This window comes from Oreochromis niloticus, linkage group LG1 (assembly GCF_001858045.2).
Source record: "Oreochromis niloticus isolate F11D_XX linkage group LG1, O_niloticus_UMD_NMBU, whole genome shotgun sequence".
Classification (NCBI taxonomy): domain Eukaryota; kingdom Metazoa; phylum Chordata; class Actinopteri; order Cichliformes; family Cichlidae; genus Oreochromis; species Oreochromis niloticus.
Window position 1 is genome coordinate 36052809 of NC_031965.2, and position 20099 is coordinate 36072907.

General features: G+C 39.8%; 1 protein-coding gene and 1 long non-coding RNA gene across 2 annotated transcripts in view; one reads left to right on the plus strand and one right to left on the minus strand.

Moving 5' to 3' along the window:
• Window positions 1-3761: 3761 nt before the first annotated feature.
• Window positions 3762-4128, plus strand: LOC106097842 (uncharacterized). Its single transcript, XR_001223895.3, has 2 exons — window positions 3762-3815; window positions 4048-4128. It is a non-coding gene; the product is annotated as an uncharacterized LOC106097842 (long non-coding RNA).
• Window positions 4129-11397: 7269 nt separating this feature from the next.
• LOC100706608 (adhesion G-protein coupled receptor G2) overlaps window positions 11398-20099 on the minus strand; it is a 57036-nt gene continuing 48334 nt past the window's right edge. Inside the window, exons 10-15 of the mRNA XM_013268368.3 lie at window positions 16050-16186; window positions 15486-15754; window positions 15317-15413; window positions 14659-14788; window positions 13621-13777; window positions 11398-12531 (exon numbers count right to left, since the gene is read on the minus strand). Of these exons, the coding sequence (XP_013123822.2) occupies window positions 12437-12531; window positions 13621-13777; window positions 14659-14788; window positions 15317-15413; window positions 15486-15754; window positions 16050-16186 (885 nt within the window). The 3' untranslated portion in view covers window positions 11398-12436. The remainder of the gene's footprint in view (window positions 12532-13620; window positions 13778-14658; window positions 14789-15316; window positions 15414-15485; window positions 15755-16049; window positions 16187-20099) is intronic.

Consider the following 20099-nt stretch of genomic DNA (forward strand, 5'->3'; position numbering starts at 1 on the left):
AACCTAAAATAGCACCACTGACAAACAAATGGCGGTGAGGTCAGTTTCATGATTATTAATACTTAAATTGTCATGACCATTAATCAATAGCCAAGATACCATTCACAGAGATTTGGGGAATGGCTGCAATTAGAGCACTGTAAGGTGGTGAAAGAGATGGTCCTTCCCTTTTCATGTAAATAGCATCCTTGACTCCCCATGGTACACATTGCAACTGATCGATGGTTGAGACAATTTGCATATTAATGATCATGAAACTGACCTCTAGCCCATTGTTAGTCTCCGTCTTTATGCAATTGTACTGTTTATAAGGTTGGGAAAACCTGCAGTCAGCTGAGACTGAAGAAGTCGCTTGGATGAGTAACGAAACGTTTCTCCCACTAAAAACCACGTCTAGATGAACAGAATCAACTTTTTGGGATTTCCTTTCCTGGATAATTGAGCATGCATCTACATGTTGTGACAATAGTTTGATCTCATAGATGAGAGCAGTATTCAGGCACTATATACATTTATGTATATAAGTTTGTACTTCTTTAAAGTAACACTTTTGGAGTGCAATTCCTGTTTAAAAGGTGTTTAATGTGACCAAGTAAGGAAAATATTGCGTGCAAGCTGTGATGAGTAATGTGGATGCTTTATCTAAATGTCATTAGCCCTATGTTAGTGACTTTTTAACTGTGTTGTTCCATCAGAAATATAATTTAAAAGAATTCACAGCTTTGGGTGAATGTTATAAGAAACGATTTGGTAGAGACCAACATGCAATCTTCTGTTATGTATGTTGTGTTTTTAATTGTCTATTGTCTATCAGTTATCCTTGGTAGTATGGATTGATTACTAATGGGCAATTACAGGTAATTTCTTTAAAAAAGTAATGCTGGTCAGTCATGGCAAAAAACCAACAGTAACATAGAACTGCTATTTTGTTGTGTTTCAGAGTAATAAATCTCAATGTCTACCTGGATGAACATTGTCTTGCTTCAGTGTGTAACATAATCTGGCAAGCCAGCAGTCAGGAGTAAGTGACCTAAGACAACTGGATCAATTGATGGCTTTTTAAGTAACAGTTAAGTAACTACTGCCAGCCTGTTCACCAACAATGAAAGAGTCATTGTTTTGAGGTAATTACTTCTCTATGGGTGAACATATGTAGATATAGTTGATCTGAATATTCTTTGAAATACAACCAACAAGAAGGAATCATTTAATGACCATAAATATATTTATATTAATAAAGTATTTTTATATATCAGTAATCAAACAAATGCCTTAGCTGACTTTTTTAAGTGTAAAGGTCCATTACAAGTAATGCCTTTAAAGTGTTACGCAGGCCAGACATGTAATGATAGTTATGGAAGCCAACAGTAACTAAGATGCTATTTTGCTATGTTTCAGAGTAATAAACCTGCCAGGGTCCTGGGTTTTTTGACCCAGTGTTTTGAGTTTCCTGTGTTTTTGTCATTATGAATTATATATTAAGTCCTCTGTGTTAGTCTTTAGTTATTCTATAGGGTCTAGTTTCCTCTGTTCCTTGTTTAGTAATTTTCCCTCTGTGTAGTTGACCTCTGTGTGTCTAAGTGGACATAGTGATGTGAGTATTGCTTTGTTCCCACTCCTTGTGTTCTGTGTTTCCTCATCCCGTCATGTGCTCCTCCATGTTTTCTTTCTCCCTCCAGGCTGTCTCTGTGTACTTCCTGTTTTACTTTGAAGGTCTGTGTCTCATGTTAGTGTATTCTGCTTTGCTTCCTTTCTCGTCAGTTCTGATTTCTCCCAGCTGTGTTTCTCTCCTGTTTCCAATTCCCTGAATCACCCTGTGAATATATAAGCCCTGTGTTTTCACCTGCTGTTTGCTGGTTTGTCTGTGATGTCTTCCCGAGCCTCCCTGTGTTTCCTCCACGTTCCTTCCTGTGTTCCTTCCTGTGTTCCTTCCTGTGTTCCTTTACATGTCATCCCGTGAGTTTTGCCTTAAGTTTCATATGTTTAGGTTTTCCCAGTTTAGTTATTTCTTAGTTCCTGTCCTCACCCTCTCCACTTAAACTCACTCCTCTACAAACCTCTGCCTGCACTTGGGTCCTTACTTCACCTTCACACGTCTGCCATCGCAGCCATGACAAAACCTCAATGTGCACTTGAACAAACATTATTGTCTTCTTTCGGTGTATAACACATGCATAAATATGACCATATATCAGTGTGTATTTTGTAATTCTTTTAATTTTCTTTCACGTTTTGTAAAACATGAAAGCTATTACTTTCATGCACTGATGATGTCTTAAAGAAGTCTTATGGAATTTGGTGATAAAAATTACACTTCTTTTGAGATAATACTTTTGAGATAAAACTTTATTGTTGTGTGTTTAGCACTCAATTATATTAAACAATGCATGAAGACGAACAATAAAGTGAAATAAAACCTAGCAAAGAAAAATTACCCCCCAAAAAGCCTTTTAAAAACCCTTATCTCTTTTAGAGTATACAGGGTGGGCCATTTATATGGATACACCGTAATAAAATGGGAATGGTTGGTGATATTAAAGTCCTGTTTGTGGCACATTAGTATATGTGAGGGGGCAAACTCCTCACGATGGGTGGTGAACATGGTGGCCATTTAGAAGTCGGCCATCTTGGATACAACTTTTGTTTTTTCAATAGGAAGAGGGCCATGAGACACATCAAACTTATTGGTAATGTCACATGAAAAACAATGGTGTGCTTGGTTTCAACGTATCTTTATTCTTTATGCTGATTGTGTGACACTGTCACACAATCAGCATCGATCTCCGCCCAAAAATACACAAGCAGTTGTTTTTATAACATCAGGGTATTATTACGCCCCCTCATGCGTCAAAGCAGATACATTACATGCATAAGTTTCAAAACCACAACTGTTCTGTTGACAACTTTTGACACATTTGAAAAGAACATTTTCTCCATCTCCACGCCAGGTGCTTCCTGTAGATCTTCTTACTCTCGCTTATCTCTGGAACATCAGAAGCACGTCCTACCACAAACTATCACTTATGCAGGCACAAAATGCAGTTGCAAGCAGAATATGTCTGAACTCTTACCTAGAAATGAGTCTACCTACTATGTGTGTGTGTGTGTGTGTGCAGGAAAACCGTGTGTCTCGACCTCAATGCACTCTGTCTCACCTCGCCAACTAAACTTATGACCTCTTACCAGACAGAGGCCAACTCTAATATGTGTAATAACCTAATTGAAACTATATATGTAATATATTGAATAAATGTTCTAATCAAATGCCACTACTCAAAACTTAATAAAAAGAATATAAACGAATAAAAGATAATAATGAATAACATGGCATATGTGTTTTGTAAGCGTGTAGGCAATCCTTCCATGGCTCTAAGTCACTTACACAATAGATCGTCTGGACATAGCGCCGGACGAAGCTTATGACCTTCAATTAACTGACTGAGCTTCAACTCTTTAATAAGCACAAACTGCAGGGTGCGTATAAAATGGTTATAGCTGCACCTGTAATGAAAATGTTAATATGTGATTATGATAACACCTGTAATACAAGTTTTAACATAATGCCAACAGCTTCAATAAATGCTTTGATGAAATGATGATTAATGCAATGGTAATGATGATGGTTATGAATAGTAGCAGTAAAATATTTCCCTCATATCAACACCATCTAACTGCACATGTGCCAAGGCGTAACAAAAAAGCTTGACTTTTTGAAAATGGACATATAAAATCTGCACTGGAGTTTAGCTGTGACTGGGACTCAAAGTAATGCAGGCAATAAGGACTGCCTTCCAGCCAGTTGTTGAAGGATGCAGGTAAGCTTTAGATCCTTTTTCATAAAAAGATTTATTTTTTGTTACTTAGATAATTATACTATTAAAGGTCAACTTTGGGTATTTCCGTTACGGATCTGGGAGCACTGATCAGATGACTGGATTGATATCTTTTAGAGTAAACAAAAATTTAACCTTTAATGTACTGTATTGTATTGTAGTCTGTTACCCTTAACAAAAATTTCATATACACTATGTTTTCTTCCTCCCCTAGGCTACAGATTTTGCTGGCATGCCACACCAAACTAGTTGAGCCATCACTCACTTCCAAACAGACTTTGAATGGAGACCTTGTGAAAAAACTGTTTCATCAGAAGTCAATTTATGTCAGACCTGACAAGGTCATTTTATGTGAGGACAATGAATCAGTAAGTAATCCTGAGCATTTCAGACCCCGACCTCCAAGAAGCCATTTCAAGATGTTTAGACTTAAGTGCAAGTGAAAGGTCAGTACAACAAAAACTTTTACTTGTCATGTTGAAAGGTCAACATATTTACCATTATTTGATGTTTGTTGCGGAAAAGGAGTCACCTACTGTCTAGTTTTGGATCAGTTTGAATAAGCAAACTACAAACTGCAACCTGCGATTTCTGTTGTCATTTGATGATTACCAAGGCTATCAGATTAATTAAATTTTATTTGATATATGTTTTGGTTTATTTTTACTTTTTTGAATGGAGGTTGTTTGTCAGTGTTGGATCTTGGTTTTTTTTTCTTGTTCTACTTGTATTTATGTAGTGTATTTATACTATTTATAAATACTAGTGTATTTATGACAAGATAAAAATTTAAACTTATCTTTTTTTCCATTATCACAAACATTCTTGATTTGTATCTCTTTTTTGTTAAATATCAATTACAGTCTTAAGGATGGAACATCATTATTCTGTTGGTGGGTTATTGCCATTGAGACTAGTATATTTCTTTACCGTTTTTTTTTTTTTTTGTCTGCGTGTGCGTGTGTGTAAGGCACAAGATGGCGGCGCGCACAGACGCAGCGGCTCACTGCTCCTCACGTTCAGCGTTTTTTACTTTTTCTACGTGTATCTGTGTGGATGAGTGTGTTTTTTATTATTATACATCGAGTAGAGTCCACCTACAGTCGTCAGGACCTTCTGATCTTGGGATTACGCTGTGCAAGGAGCATTACGTCGGACTACCACAACTTTCACAGCATTCCGGAGGACATAATGAGAGCTCCAGGGTCTCCGTGGTTGGTTCTTCCCAGCGGCAAGACAAAGAGGAAACGTAAACAAAGGAGGCAAAAGCGTGGCTGCAGGGCGGGCCCACTTGCACGGCTAAAGAAACAGCCATTTAAGCTACCGCTTCCGAGTATTTTCCTCTCCAACGTCAGGTCCATAACCAACAAAATCGACGAACTGAGATTACAGATTGCAGTCAACAAGTGTGTACGGGACAGTAGCATAATATTACTCACAGAGACTTGGCTGCAGCCATCAATTCCGGACTCGGCTATTGAGCTAGCAGGCTGCACGGTCCATCGTCACGACAGGAACGGCCACTCCGGTAAGAACAAAGGAGGGGGTTTATGCATCTACACCAATGACAGCTGGTGCAAAAACACAAAGATTGTAGACAGCCATTGTTCCCCGGATTTGGAATATTTGACTGTGAAGTGCAGACCCGTCTACATACCTTGCGAGTTTACTGTTGTCATGGTAACGGCCGTGTATGTACCACCCGATGCTAATGCTAACTCGGCTATGGAGGAGCTGCACAAGACAATAAGCAAGCAGCAGAATTCCCATCCAAACGCAGTGCACATTATAGCTGGGGACTTCAACCATGCTGATTTAAGGTCAGTATTCCCCAGATTTGAACAGCATATTAAATGTGCAACGCGGGGGAAAAACACACTGGATAAAGCCTACAGCAACATCCAAAAAGGCTACAGAGCAACCCCTCTACCACATCTAGGTTTGTCAGATCACATGTCCATGCTGCTGATCCCTGCATACACTCCCGTTAGGAGAAGAGCCCCCCCCAGTCACAAAAACCGTGAAAACCTGGCCAGTAGGCGCATCACATCAGCTGCAGGACTGTTTTGAAAACACAGACTGGAGCGTGTTCGAACATCAGGACCTTGAAGAGCACACAACATCAGTGCTCTCATATATTAACTTCTGTGTCAACAGTGTCACTGTGGACAAACGTCTCCGGGTGTATTCCAACCAGAAACCCTGGATGACTAAAGAGGTCCAGGTCCTGCTGAAGCAACGTGACGCCGCTTTTAGATCCGGTGATGGTATGCCAGATCTGAGTTGAAAAGAGGCATCAGAGAAGCCAAGAGAAGAATCGAAGACCACTTCAGCAACAACAACTCACGACAGGTATGGCAGGGAGTTCAGCACTTAACCAACTACAAACCTTGCAATACCACGTTGACTGAGGGTAACACGGCGCTTGCGGAGGAGCTGAACCACTTCTTCGCACGCTTTGAGGTGAAGGGACCAGAGGCAGCAGCAGCAAAAACATCGGACAGCAGCAGCAGCCCAAGCCTCATAGTGAAGGAATATGAGGTGAGGCGCACACTGAGGGCAGTGAACCCCAGGAAGGCCGCCGGACCAGATGGGGTAACCGCAAGGGTCCTTAAAGAGTGTGCAGACCAGCTGGCTGGGGTCTTCACTAAGATCTTCAACACTTCACTGTCCCAGTCCTGCATCCCGCCGTGCCTAAAGTAAGCCACAATTGTCCCACTGCCAAAGCGTACTAACATTAGCAGCCTCAACAACTACCGACCAGTTGCTCTAACACCTGTTATAATGAAGTGCTTTGAGAAACTGGTCCGACGTCACATCATGTCCTGCTTGCCACCCACACTCGACCTGCTCCAGTTCACATACACATCCAACAGATCAACTGAAGATGTCATTGCTACAACGCTCCACACCACCATCTCTCACCTGGAAGTGCAGGGCCGTTACGCCAGGCTGCTCTTTGTTGACTTTAGCTCTGCTTTCAATACGATACTCCCGGACAGACTAATAGTTAAACTGCTGGAAATCGGACTTCCTTCTACCACCTGCCGCTGGATCAGAGACTTCCTCTCAGACCGTGTACAGAGAGTTAGAGTGGGGCCTCATCTTTCCCCAGCCCTCAGCCTTAACACCGGCTCTCCACAAGGCTGTGTACTGAGTCCCCTACTGTACAATTTGTACACACATGACTGTGTTAGTTCCCACCCAGACAACGCAGTCATCAAGTTTGCAGATGATACCACCGTGGTGGGGCTCATCTCTGGGGGGGAGAAGAGACGGCGTACAGAGCTGAAGTTCAGAGGCTGTCAGATTGGTGTGTAGATAACAACCTGGACCTCAATACCAACAAGACAAAAGAACTGGTACTTGATTTCAGAAGGAGGAAGTCTGAGCTGCAGCCTGTCAGCATCAACGGGGAGTGTGTGGAAAGGGTCTCCAGTTTCAAGTTTCTGGGTGTGCACATAGACACAGACCTCCAATGGAGCTCTAACACCTCTGCTGTTTTAAAGAAGGCCCAACAGCGTCTCCACTTTCTGAGAATCCTCAGAAAAATGGACCTGAAGAAGGAGCTGCTGACCGTTTTCTACCGCTGCTCCATTGAAAGTGTGCTGACATATTGTGTGGTTCTCCAGCTGCACCACAGCACAAAGAAAGGCACTCCAGAGGGTCATCAATATGGCCCAAAAAATCATTGGACATCCTCTTCCCTCCCTGAAGGACCTGTACAGCACTCGCTGTCTCAAGAGGGCACGCAGCATCCTACGGGACTGCACACACCCAGGACACGGGGTGTTTAAGCTGCTGCCGTCTGGCAGGAGGTTCAGGCTGCTGAGGTCCCGAACAAATAGACTCAAGGACAGCTTTTACAACAGGGCAATAGCCCTGATCAACGCAAATAGCTGAGCTGACTGGCTACCTACCTGGACTTACCGTTAACAACGGTAAAAACAGTAATAATAATAATAATATTTATATTTATAACAAGGTGCAATAATAATTAATGTGCAATAATAACAGTGTGCAATACAAATACACTTATTCTTCTTTTTTATTACTAAGTTATTATACTGTGTTGTGTTGTTTGTGTTGCGTTGTGATGTGTCGTATCGTGTCATGTTGTGTTACATGTAGTGCCGACATAGGACAGTTTTCCAATTTCATTGTACTATTGTACTATGTATGACTGTGCAATGACAATAAAGAGTTATCTATCTTATCTTATCTTATCTTATGTTTTAGTGATGTCGAGAGCTTAGAGAGAATCTTGGAGCAGATTGTTACCAGAGTAAATAATGCGGCACTGTACGCTTCAAGATCATAAGGCGAAATGTGTGGGATGGAGCACCCAGAGCCATGGGCAGATCCAATTTTTCACCAGAGAAAAAAATAGATGTGAAGTTTACTGATGACTATGGAATATCTGAGGGTGCTGTTGACAATGGAGGACCTACTCGGGAGTTCTTCCGACTTTGCCTCCGTGAAGTCAAGGACAAACTTGGCATCTTTGAAGGTCCACCCAATGCTAAAGTTCTTACGTGCAATTCTAAAGGTACTTATGATTTAATTAATTGTTGCCATTTGAGTTATTTTACATCAATACATTATACATCAATTGGTTTGTGATTACATGTATGAGTTTAGTATCTCATACAGTTAACTAAACACATTTTTTTGGCCATGATAGAATTTTTGTACCACCACAGAGGATTTTAAAAAATTAAACCTAGATATTTAGAAATTCTGGCCATTTTTATACATGCTCTCTCATTTTCAGAGTCTCAAAAGTAATTAGTCAAATGACTGATATGGTGTAATTCAACAATCAAGAGATGCACTTATGAATGGAAACACAGATGTTTTAAAACAAGGTGCAATAGTAAATAACTGGAAGGACTTTGCCAGAAAACATCTAAAAGAACTATGCTATGCTACTATGAAGATATGGACTGATGACACCAAGATTAACCAAAATGATGGAAGGAGAAAAGTATAGTAAAGAAAAGAATAGCTCAAGTCACACATAGTGGAAGCAGTGTTGTCAATGATATCACTGGTGATTTGTGTAAAGGGCAATCTGTTCAGATTCAGCCAAATGCAAATGCTAAATTGATTGGACAGTGTAAATTGATAATAACCCAAAGCATACCAAGCCAGCTCAGTTACCTGATCTGACTGTAAGGCTGTAAAGAATATTAAAGAATTTAAATCCTTGTATTAAAAATAATACATAAAATGGTGTTAGCTTTCAATCACTTGTCTAAAGCCACTATCTTTAAAGATGGTGGATAATGTATAAAATTGACTGCAATTCCTAATTAGCTGGTTCCATTTTTTTTAATAAAATACCTTGAAGAAATTGCACTTCAGTATCATCTTGATTGTTTGGTTTTAAAATCCAAGGTGGTGGTGCACAGCAAAATTAAGATGATTTTGTCATTATCCAAACTCTTATGGGTGCAACTGTATGGGCAATACTTTTTTCAGAAATAACATTTGGTGACTTATACTATAAAAAATGGCACAGTAACAAAAATAATGATGCAAGCTTTTGAGATTATGTTTTATTTTATTTGTTAACAGCAATGAAAGATAATGGATACTACTATGATGGCCAGATCATGGCAATGTCAATTGCCCATGTGGGACAGAGTCCATGTTTCTTGTTTGAACTCTTGTATGAGTGTCTTCAAAAGGGTCCAGACAATGTAAAAGTCAGCACTGATCATAATACTGATGAGGAAACGAGGTCACAAGTGCAGTAGGTGAGCATATTTTCCTTTGGTCCTTTCAATTTCAGTATAGGTCTGTTTTTGCTTGTCTCACATTTTTACTAACGCTTGCCTAATTTTTCTTGCCCGAGTCCTGCACCTTTCTGGTGCAGTGGATCTGCGCTCGACAATGCAGCCTAGGTGGAGTAATCGAACGCAGATCCACTGAGCACTCAACACAGACGGCATCGTCAGAAGAAAAGTTGATCAAATAAATAAAAAATTTTGTATCATTCAATACATATGCGTACCGAACCGAAAGCACTGTATCGAACGGTTCAATACAGATACATGAATTGTTGCACCCCTAATATATATATATATATATATATATGTGTGTGTATATATAAACTCCCCCTTAGCCATCTGCTGGAGCCATTTGCCGATCTTAGGAGTCACTGTACCTAGTGTTCTAAATATCACAGGGACCACTGTTACCTTCACCCTCCACATCTTCTCGAGCTCTTCTCTGAGCCCTTGGTATTTCACCAGCTTTTCATGTTCCTTCCTGATGTTGCTGTGATTCGGTATCGCTACGTCCATCACAATCACTTTGAAGAAGAGAGTGCAGGCAGGCTGAATGGGGTGAGGAGTGTCAGGTGTGATTTGTGAAATAAGGACAGCAGCAAGAGTGAAAAAGTTAGAAAGGGAAGGTTACAAGATGGCCGTGAGACCTGCTGTGATGTATGGTTTGGATGCAGCAGCTCTGAAAAAAAGACAGTAGCCAGAATTAGACAGGAAGATTTTTGGGGGGAGTGACCAGGATGGACCGAATTCAAAATGAGTATAACACAGGAGTACATCAGAGTGACAACTCAGGTTAACCAGTTTGGAGACAAAGTTAGAAAGGCAAGGTTGAGATGGTTTTGACATGTACAGAGGAGAGGTAGTGGGTATAGTGGAAAAAAAGAGGTTGAATATGAAGCTGCCAGGTAGGAGGAAAAGAGGAAAACCATAGACAAGATCCATGGATGCAGTGAACGAGGACATGTAGAGGGTTGGTGTGATGTTAGGGATAGGTTGGAGGCGCATGAGATATTGAACTGGGACAAGGACAAAGAATATGTCAGAATCACATACATTTAGAAAGTAAGGGTAAAAAAACAAGTGAGAAGAAAGTTTGCTTGAGAAAATTTATTTAAAATAACATTTATTAGAAGGAAAGCCTTATTGCACAACATTGCCTTGGGGTAATCTGCCTGTGTGCTACAATGAAGAAAACCTATCATATATTGTATGAATCTTCAAACACAGGTAGAAGTGTCTGTTATCATGGTGTGGGTAAAGAAGAGACCTTTCATGCTGTAAGTTTCTCTGAGCAGCCACCGGTCCCACATGGTGATATGACCACTGTTTACCTAAAATCCACTTTTTAAAGGGTTCTCTACTTATGAAAAATGCAGGGTAACGCTGCTTTTTTCTGCTATTCTGTGTTGTAGACATTAAATTACTACACTTTTGAGATTTAAACTATGATTTACCATATGATAATGATACTGAACAAACCTGAGATTTTCCCTTTTGTCATGATCCTGGGTCATTTTGACCCAGCGTTTTGTGTTTCCTTTTGGGTTCATCTTGTGTTTTGGGTTAATTCTGATTTTGTATTAGTTCTTAGGGTTGGTTTTGGTGTTTAGTGTTTTATCATCCCTACCTGCGTCTTTCCTCTGTGCTCTGTTCGTGTCCCGGAGTTTTGTGTTGTAAAGCAGTCTGTGATTTTTCTGTTTTACTTCCAGGTCTGTGTATCGTTATGCCCATTAGTTCCAGCTGTGTCCACCCCTGCGTGTTATTTCCCCTCATTACCTTGTGTGTATTTATAGTGCGTGTCTGCCTATGTTCCTTGTCGCGTCGTCTGCATTACTCTGTGTAACCCAGTGTTCATTCTGCATCTCTCTGCCATCATTCTCTGTGCATTTTGCTCCTCATCCTGTGTCCTTATGTTTTCAGGTTAGTTCTTTAGTTTTCCCCAGTTTATGTTTGTTGACTCCCCGTTCTGCTCTTGCTGTTTTGCCACTTTGTCACTTCTGTAAATAAAGCTCACTCGCACCCCAGCCAGTACCTGCATTTTGGATCCTTCTTCTCACCACACCACACGACTGCTGCCCCAGCCGTGACACCTTTAGAATGCACATAACTTGTAAATATCCATAGGGTGAAGGTAAAATTCTGTTTAATTTCAAAAATATGCAAAGTTATTTTACAAAAACATAAGCTATAAAGAAACTTTGTTCATTTATTTTTCCTGGAATGATATCAGAAAATACATGTGCGAGTAAAGATTCATGTGCAATAAGGCAGCTATTACTGTTATTACTAACACCACAGCCTTTAGTGATTCACCATGTGCTTTAATATAATATAATTTTCAAACCAGTGCTATTACAATAAAGCAAAACGCTGTATGTGCAATCAATCAACATAACAGCCTTATAAAACACTAAACTAATGCCAGATGAGTTTCATTTAAAACTAACATCTGATATTCACCAGGCCACTGGTGAATATGTGACAAAACAGCAATTTTCTCTTGTTTTGCCTCTGATCTCTGAAAGCAGGTGCAGAAAAGACAGTTGATCTATCGTCTAATCTCTAAGATAAACTGCTTGCCGCAAAGACTCTATTGAAATAACAAGAAAACTTCAAACTACATTTGAGCTGTTAAAATGTTCCCACTTCATACATCCATATACATTTTTTTGTGTCAGTTGGTATCTTATCTGATACTGTTTCTTCTTAAACTCAAGTATATAACAATGTTTCTAAGTTAATATTACATTACACATTCCAACAGCACACACAAAGGAACTTCTCAGGGTATTGGTAGTTGTGTGTAAGCTAGGTGTTGGTGCTTCGTGTTTCACTGCTTGTCTTAGTAACTGCGGTTTTAGGCTTTCTCAGTGACATCATAAACCACAGGAAGATGAAGAAACCTGCATGGCACAAGGAAGAGAGAGGGAGAGAAGCAAATGTTTAGACTGTGCACAGGAGATGCAATGAGTATGCACATTTCAAAATAAAAGTAGTAATTCATCTATGTGTCAGAATCTGCAGGATGTACAGATTGTAAGTTGTGAGAGACCCAAACGCAGACGCTTGGAGACAGATTGATTGAAACTTAAAGCGAATAATTCATTTAATGAATAGAATAGAATAGAATAGACCTTTATTTTCATTGTACATGTACAATGAAAAAACACCACAGGCTGACTTCCATGAGTACAAATGGAAACTGTAGTCTACAGATCTAGAATTTAGAAAATCACACTAACTAGAGCATGAAGCCAAGGAGAGAGGCTTGACTGGGGAGGAGCAAAGAAAGGGGGAAAAAACCTCACTGGGAAGCGAGTAACAGAAACAGGTGCTTTGAAAAAGGATCAATGGAGACAGTGACAATATATACACTGAAGGTTGATTAGAGGAGCGAAGACAGCTGGGGAGAACAAGACATGGCTGAACAGAATGATCAGACAAGACAAGAGGAATAAAACCCAAGACAACAAACAAGGAACACAAACTCTAAAATAAAACAGGAAGTGAGATAACTAACCAGGGAAAATACGGAAACATGAATGAACTAAATACATGGTGCCCAAAATAAAAAGAAAAGTACACAGAGGGTGAAATTAACACAGTAAACACAGATGAATACAACACTAGCAACTATAAACAGAAATATGGATTTTTTGCCATGAGAGACCTAAGTATTTTTTTTTCCAATAGAAAGCGCTTTCCCTTAAACATAATGTGCTCCTCTCAGAAATGCAGTGCAACCAATATTATACAGTAGACATTTAGAAGCCTTTGAATTCTTTGGTCTATTTTTAAAATTTCAAAATCTTCTGTGACTCTCCAAAAATCTTGAATCACTACAAAATAATATTTTTTAAAATGTATTGTAAATGACCTGCACACCTGCATTACTTTGTTTCCCATGAGGGGGCCACACAGAAACTTGTGACCTACAATAGCTCTAATATCATGACAGAACTGAGCTTAATGCTCAAAAATGTTATACAGACCTTGCAGTGAGTTCAGGATGCAGAAGAGGTAGACGCCAGCAGTGGTCAGGTAGCCAAAAGAGAAGAAGACCAGGCCCCAGGTAATGCCGAGCAGAGTCATGACTCCCAGCAGGGTACAAATGTCTTTCTTGGCTCTGTCACGGTTACTCTGCCCAAACTAATTTGGGAAATATACAATGACACAGGAGATTATATACAATCTCACACAGTTAGATAAATGTGTTTAAATAGTCAATACTAAACTATGTTTTTTGTTTGATTGTTTTTAAATAAATTACTACAAAATGTAATACAGTGCTCAAAAGATTTAAAGGAACACTTTGAAAACACAACAGATCTCAATGGAAAAAAAAAATGATATGATGGATGGTGTCTTTAAGGATCTCCTCACAGATCTGGACCAGGGCATCACTGAGCTCTTGGACAGTTGAGCTGGAAACTGGCACTATCGGATGGACCAAAACATAATGTCCCCGAGGTGTTCTATTGAATTTAGGTCAGAAAAGTGTGGGGGGCAGTTAAGGTATCAGGTCTTTCATTCCTCAGGAACTGCCAAATGAGACCAGGCATTGCCATGGACCAGGAGGAATCAAGAACCCACTGATCCAGTTTAGGGTCTGACAATGGGGCAAAGGATTTCATCCTGATACCTAATGGCATCCATAGCTCTCGCTGTTAATTTCATTAACGTCAAACCTGCTGAAACTGATGAAACACTCCCTCTGCTACTGAACTGACCAGATCAGTATCCCAGAAGTTCACTTCATCAAGTTGCCTTAATGCTACACTCTGAATAAAAAGTATTCCTTTATTTTTTTTGAGAATGTACTTGGTCTTAAAAGCTAACAGACAATCATATAGTTCATCCTTTAAAAGGAATGACTAATGTAAAATAAAAATTAACAATAGTGGTGACTAGAGATAGTCTTTATTTTTCTTGTTATGTAAAACTACCAGTTGTTGATAAGACTAATTTATTATTATTTTTTGAGCTTTCATACGACATGTTGACAATAGCAACACAAAACTGCCCCGTACCTCTGTGCTTTTGCGTAGAATCCAAACTCGTCTGATTGTCACCGCAAACATGATCATGTTAAAGAGGAACACCAAGATGAATGGTCCCAGTGTAGTCCCCATCTTTACCTTGTCATCGGTTATATAGCATCTAAAAGAAAGGGAGTTTAGATAATACGTGTTTGAATTAAGAAGTACTTTCTGTAATAGAAATCCTATTGCAGGTGTATTGGTGCATGCTCAATCATCCAGGTAGGGAAATCGCCCCAAAAGGTTGATTCTGTTCATCTGGACGTAGTGTTTTCAGTGCGAGAAACTTTTCGTCACTCATCCAAGTGACTTCTTCAGTCTCAGCTGACTGCAGGTTTCCTCAAGCCTTTCCCATCATTTGAATGAGTGACGAAATGTTTCTCCTACTGAAAACATTACATCCAGATGAACAGAATTAACTTTTTGGGGGTGGGTATAGCGGATAATTTAGATACATGTAGTAAAATATACCAGAGACTACTCAGTATAGGCAAATAAGTGTTTGGTAAAATTGAGTTTGATTTCTATCCCTTTTATGACAGTTTTCCTCTACACTCTGATGCGTATACCGACAGTTAATAAATAAATATGAATTGTTATTTTAAATTTTCTTTTTTCAATTTTACATGCTTGCAAATATTTTCCTTACATATGAGTGTTGTTGGAGTTAGACGTGTCCAGAGAGACAAGACCATAAAAGCTTCTGCCTATGATCACCACCACTGACACAATGACTGCAGGAACACCTGAAACACAAGAACTGAACAGTTATTTAAATGATGATATTAACAGCTTCTTGCTTAAATTATTCCACTCACCCCATCCCACCACACTGAGTTTGAGCAGATATCTCTTGATGTAGATGTTGAAGACTTTGACTAAGAGAAGGTAGAGGTGGAATCCCTCCAAGGCCATCCAGCTGAAAGTGGTCAGCAGAGAGTAGTGAAGGGCAAGAGCCATGTATAAACAGAGCCCAGTGGAGGACACTGCTGCTACGGTGGAAGTTAACAGGAAATGCAGGTTGAGGAGGATCAGGGCGATCACGAGGTTGATGTGGACCTTCATAGAAAGATCTTCTCTGACTTTTCTGGTAAATACAGGAGATGTGATTCACAAACTTTTTGGTTTTGTTCTATTAGGGATAAAATTAGACCAAATCTAGAAGTATGGACAATATAAACAGAGATATGATGGCATAAGGAAAAAAGACTAAAATAAAGAAAAAAGACAAAAAGGTTATTCATTGACAGTGGTGTTAAAAAAGTCAGATAGGACTGGAAGATGATAGTAGATGCTGAAGAGTCGATGGGGTAGGAGGATTCTACTAAGAACAGCAGAGAAAGAACGGATTGAGGTTTGAATCATGTCATTCAATAAATTACCTATTTGTGATGAAAAGCAAAACAGTGATGACCAGGGCAAAAAGAGACAGACTGCAGCCAATCAGCGTGATGTATGTTAAAATCTCCTGGTCTTTAGATGAGAGGGACCCAGTGCCATTTGTGTCAGAAACAGGCACCTGCGGAGAAAATACATATACACTTTTGCAGCAGTTCATTTGTGACAAGTAGTCAGTGAATATAAATTAAAAACAAAAAGACACAAAAACAGTAAAGCAGTCAATACATAATAAGCAACAAGAATAGAGGAAGTGTATGTAACAGTGCAGTTTGATAGAGTACAATAAGCAGGAGACAGACGCATGATTTGGGAAATACAGTCGTTTGTCAAGTTTTAATATTTCTTTTCGTCATCATTCAAGTCTTTGGCTATATCAAATTAAAATCACGACACCCTGAACATGATTTTTATTTCAGGGAGTTTCAGTAAATTAAAGTGACCAGCATAGGTGTTGTAAAACGAAGATGTAGATGAAAAAAAAGTCACAGATAAGATAGGGATGATACTAACAAAGAAATGAAGATTGTAGTCATGAGTGTAAAGGGAGCATTTGTAACAGAACAAGATGACTTTTTTTTTTTTAAATTGGGGCATCTGGTGGCAGTATCAGGAATCACACGAGGTAGGCAGGGCACACCCAGTGCAGCAACATTCTTAACACACTATGGTTGAGGAAACATTTTGGCAAGAGATGAGTGTTGTAGGTTATGAATACAGTATAAAGGAATCTTTCTGTTTTAACATATAGCAATATTAAACATACAGTAAAGTCAGTACTATGAAAATCTTGAGTCACCCCTTAAGTATTTATATTTAGCTTCTAAGGGGTCAGTAAAAAAAAAAGCTTGTCAAAAAGCCATTCTTCAGAAAAGCTTGATGCACAATAAATTACATAAGAACTGTATTGAAAATCACTGGTAACATGTCTGATGGAGGGATGACATTTTTTGGTTCAATTTTATTATATGGAGGAGGTCATGAGAGAGGTACAACAGTGAGTGTCTGCAGCTGTCTGTAAGACACAGTGGGGGCTCTGTCATGTTTACACTTCAGCCAGTGGTGTTGTGAATCTTATCAAAGTTGATGTAATTATGAACACAGTAAAGGTACTGTCAGATTTTGATTGGCCATGCAATACCATCTGGAAAGTTTCTAATTGTTTTATTTTTTAGCATTAAAATGATTCCAAAGATTATATTACTATAGTTAAAGAATACCTGGATAGAAAAACACACAGTGTGACCAACTTCACACCCGATCAGATCTGCACACTGTTAGACCTCTGCCTTACCACAACATTCAATTCAGTTCAATTCAATTTTATTTATATAGCGCCAAATCACAACAAAAGTCGCCTCAAGGCGCTTCATAGGTACAGAGAAAAACCCAACAATCATATGACCCCCTATGAGCAAGCACTTTGGCGACAGTGGGAAGGAAAAACTCCCTTTTAACAGGAAGAAACCTCCGGCAGAACCAGGCTCAGGGAGGGCGGGGCCATCTGCTGCGACCGGTTGGGGTGAGAGAAAGAAAACAGGATGAAAGACATGCTGTGGAAGAGAGACAGAGGTTAATAACAGATATGATTCAATGCAGAGAGGTCTATTAACACATAGTGAGTGAGAAAAGTGACTGGAAAGGAAAAACTCAATGCATCATTGGAATCCCCGGCAGCCTACGTCTATTGCAGCATAACTAAGGGAGGATTCAGGGTCACCTGGTCCAGCCCTAACTATATGCTTTAGCAAAAAGGAAAGTTTTAAGCCTAATCTTGAAAGTAGAGATAGTGTCTGTCTCCCGAATCCAAACTGGAAGCTGGTTCCACAGAAGAGGGGCCTGAAAACTGAAGGCTCTGCCTCCCATTCTACTTTTAAATATTTTAGGAACAACAAGTAGGCCTGCAGTGTGAGAGCGAAGTGCTCTAATAGGGTGATATGGTACTACAAGGTCATTAAGATAAGATGGGGCCTGATTATTTAAGACCTTGTATGTGAGGAGCAGGATTTTGAATTCAATTCTGGATTTAACAGGAAGCCAATGAAGGGAACCTAATACAGGAGAAATATGCTCTCTCTTTCTAGTCCCTGTCAGGACTCTTGCTGCAGCATTTTGGATCAGCTGAAGGCTTTTCAGGGAGTTTTTAGGACATCCTGATAATAATGAATTACAGTAGTCCAGCCTGGAAGTAATAAATGCATGAACTAGTTTTTCAGCGTCACTAAGAGACAGGATATTTCTAACTTTAGAGATGTTGCGCAAATGGAAGAAAGCAGTCTTACATATTTGTTTAATATGTGCGTTGAAGGACATGTCTTGGTCAAAAATGACTCCAAGGTTCCTCACAGCGTTACTGGAGGCCAAGGTAATGCCATCCAGAGTAAGAATCTGGTTAGATACCATATTTCTAAGATTTTCAGGGCTGAGTACAATAACCTCAGTTTTATCTGAATTAAGAAGCAGAAAGTTAGCGGCCATCCAGGTCTTTATGTCTTTAAGACATTCCTGCAGTTTAACTAATTGGTGTGTGTTACCTGGCTTCATAGATAGATAGAGCTGCGTGTCATCTGCATAGCAGTGAAAATTTATGCTATGTCTTCTAATGATGCTGCCTAGGGGAAGCATGTATAATGTAAACAGAATTGGTCCTAGCACCGAACCCTGTGGAACACCATAATTGACCTTAGTGTGTGAAGAGGACTCTCCATTTACATGTACAAATTGGAGTCTATTAGATAGATATGATACAAACCACTGCAGTACAGTACCTGTAATACCTACAGCATGTTCTAATCGCTCTAATAGGATATTATGGTCAACAGTATCGAACGCTGCACTGAGGTCTAGCAGGACAAGCACAGAGATGAGTCCACTGTCAGAGGCCATAAGAAGATCATTTGTAACCTTCACTAAAGCTGTTTCTGTGCTGTGCTGAGCTCTGAAACCTGACTGAAACTCTTCAAATAAGCCATTCCTCTGCAGATGATCTGTTAGCTGTTTGACAACTACTCTTTCAAGGATTTTTGATATGAAAGGAAGGTTGGAGATTGGTCTATAACAGAGGTTCCCAAAGTGTGGGGCCCGCCCCCTAGGGGGGGCGCAGAGCCATTGCAGGGGGGCGCGGTATGAAAAGAAAAAAAAAAAAAAAGAACGCTTGGACACTTCTAGCATAAGGGACAGGTTTTTGACGGGGCTCCCACACAAACGCAAAGCAGGAGATGAAGCATCGCCAAATATGTTTCCAAACCAACTTCCTTCCAAGCCAAAGACTAGAAAATATGGTGAAGCATATCTTCCCTTTGGCTTCACCTGCACAAGTGCCAAGGTAGGTCTCCCCTGCAAAATTAGTTTCCCTGCGTCGGGAGCACGCGCTGGGCTCTCCAAATCACAGACAGACAGTATCCAACATTCTTGATTTTTAGTTCACAACCACTTCTTGTAATGACTAACTACTCCTGACATTTTGGACATGTTAGCTCTTTATGCAGTAAAGTTACAGTGGGATACAAATAATATCAGGCTGATCCTGCCGTAATTTGTTCCCTCGGTTCAAATCACGGACTAACAGTATCCCACAGCTGTTTTTGTTTTTGAAGCCATTTTGCACAGAGAGGCATTTTTTGAAAAATGTATTGACAGCAATGTTGAATATTATTACATAGGGAAAAAAACAACTGCATGTAAAATAATTACACCATGACGCCTCTGCCTTTCTAAATGGAGGGACAGTAACTGCGTGTGTATATGTAAGCGTGTAAAACCTGAAGATAGTCAGATTAACAGTAACAGTATTTTGTCTCTATCTGCCATTCTGCAATTCATCTCATGTAAACAATAACGTGGCGCACAGCGTGACGTGAAAAGAGGCACATACCTTTGTCGTTGCGTGACGAACTCTGTATTCCTCATCCACACATAAACGCACAAAAAGGAGTTTTAAATAATCTCCGTTTTCGGTGAATCGTAACGCCGTTTACGTGTTGACGAAAAGTTTTCGCCTGTGACATTCAAGAACGCACAGCAATGAGAGCTAG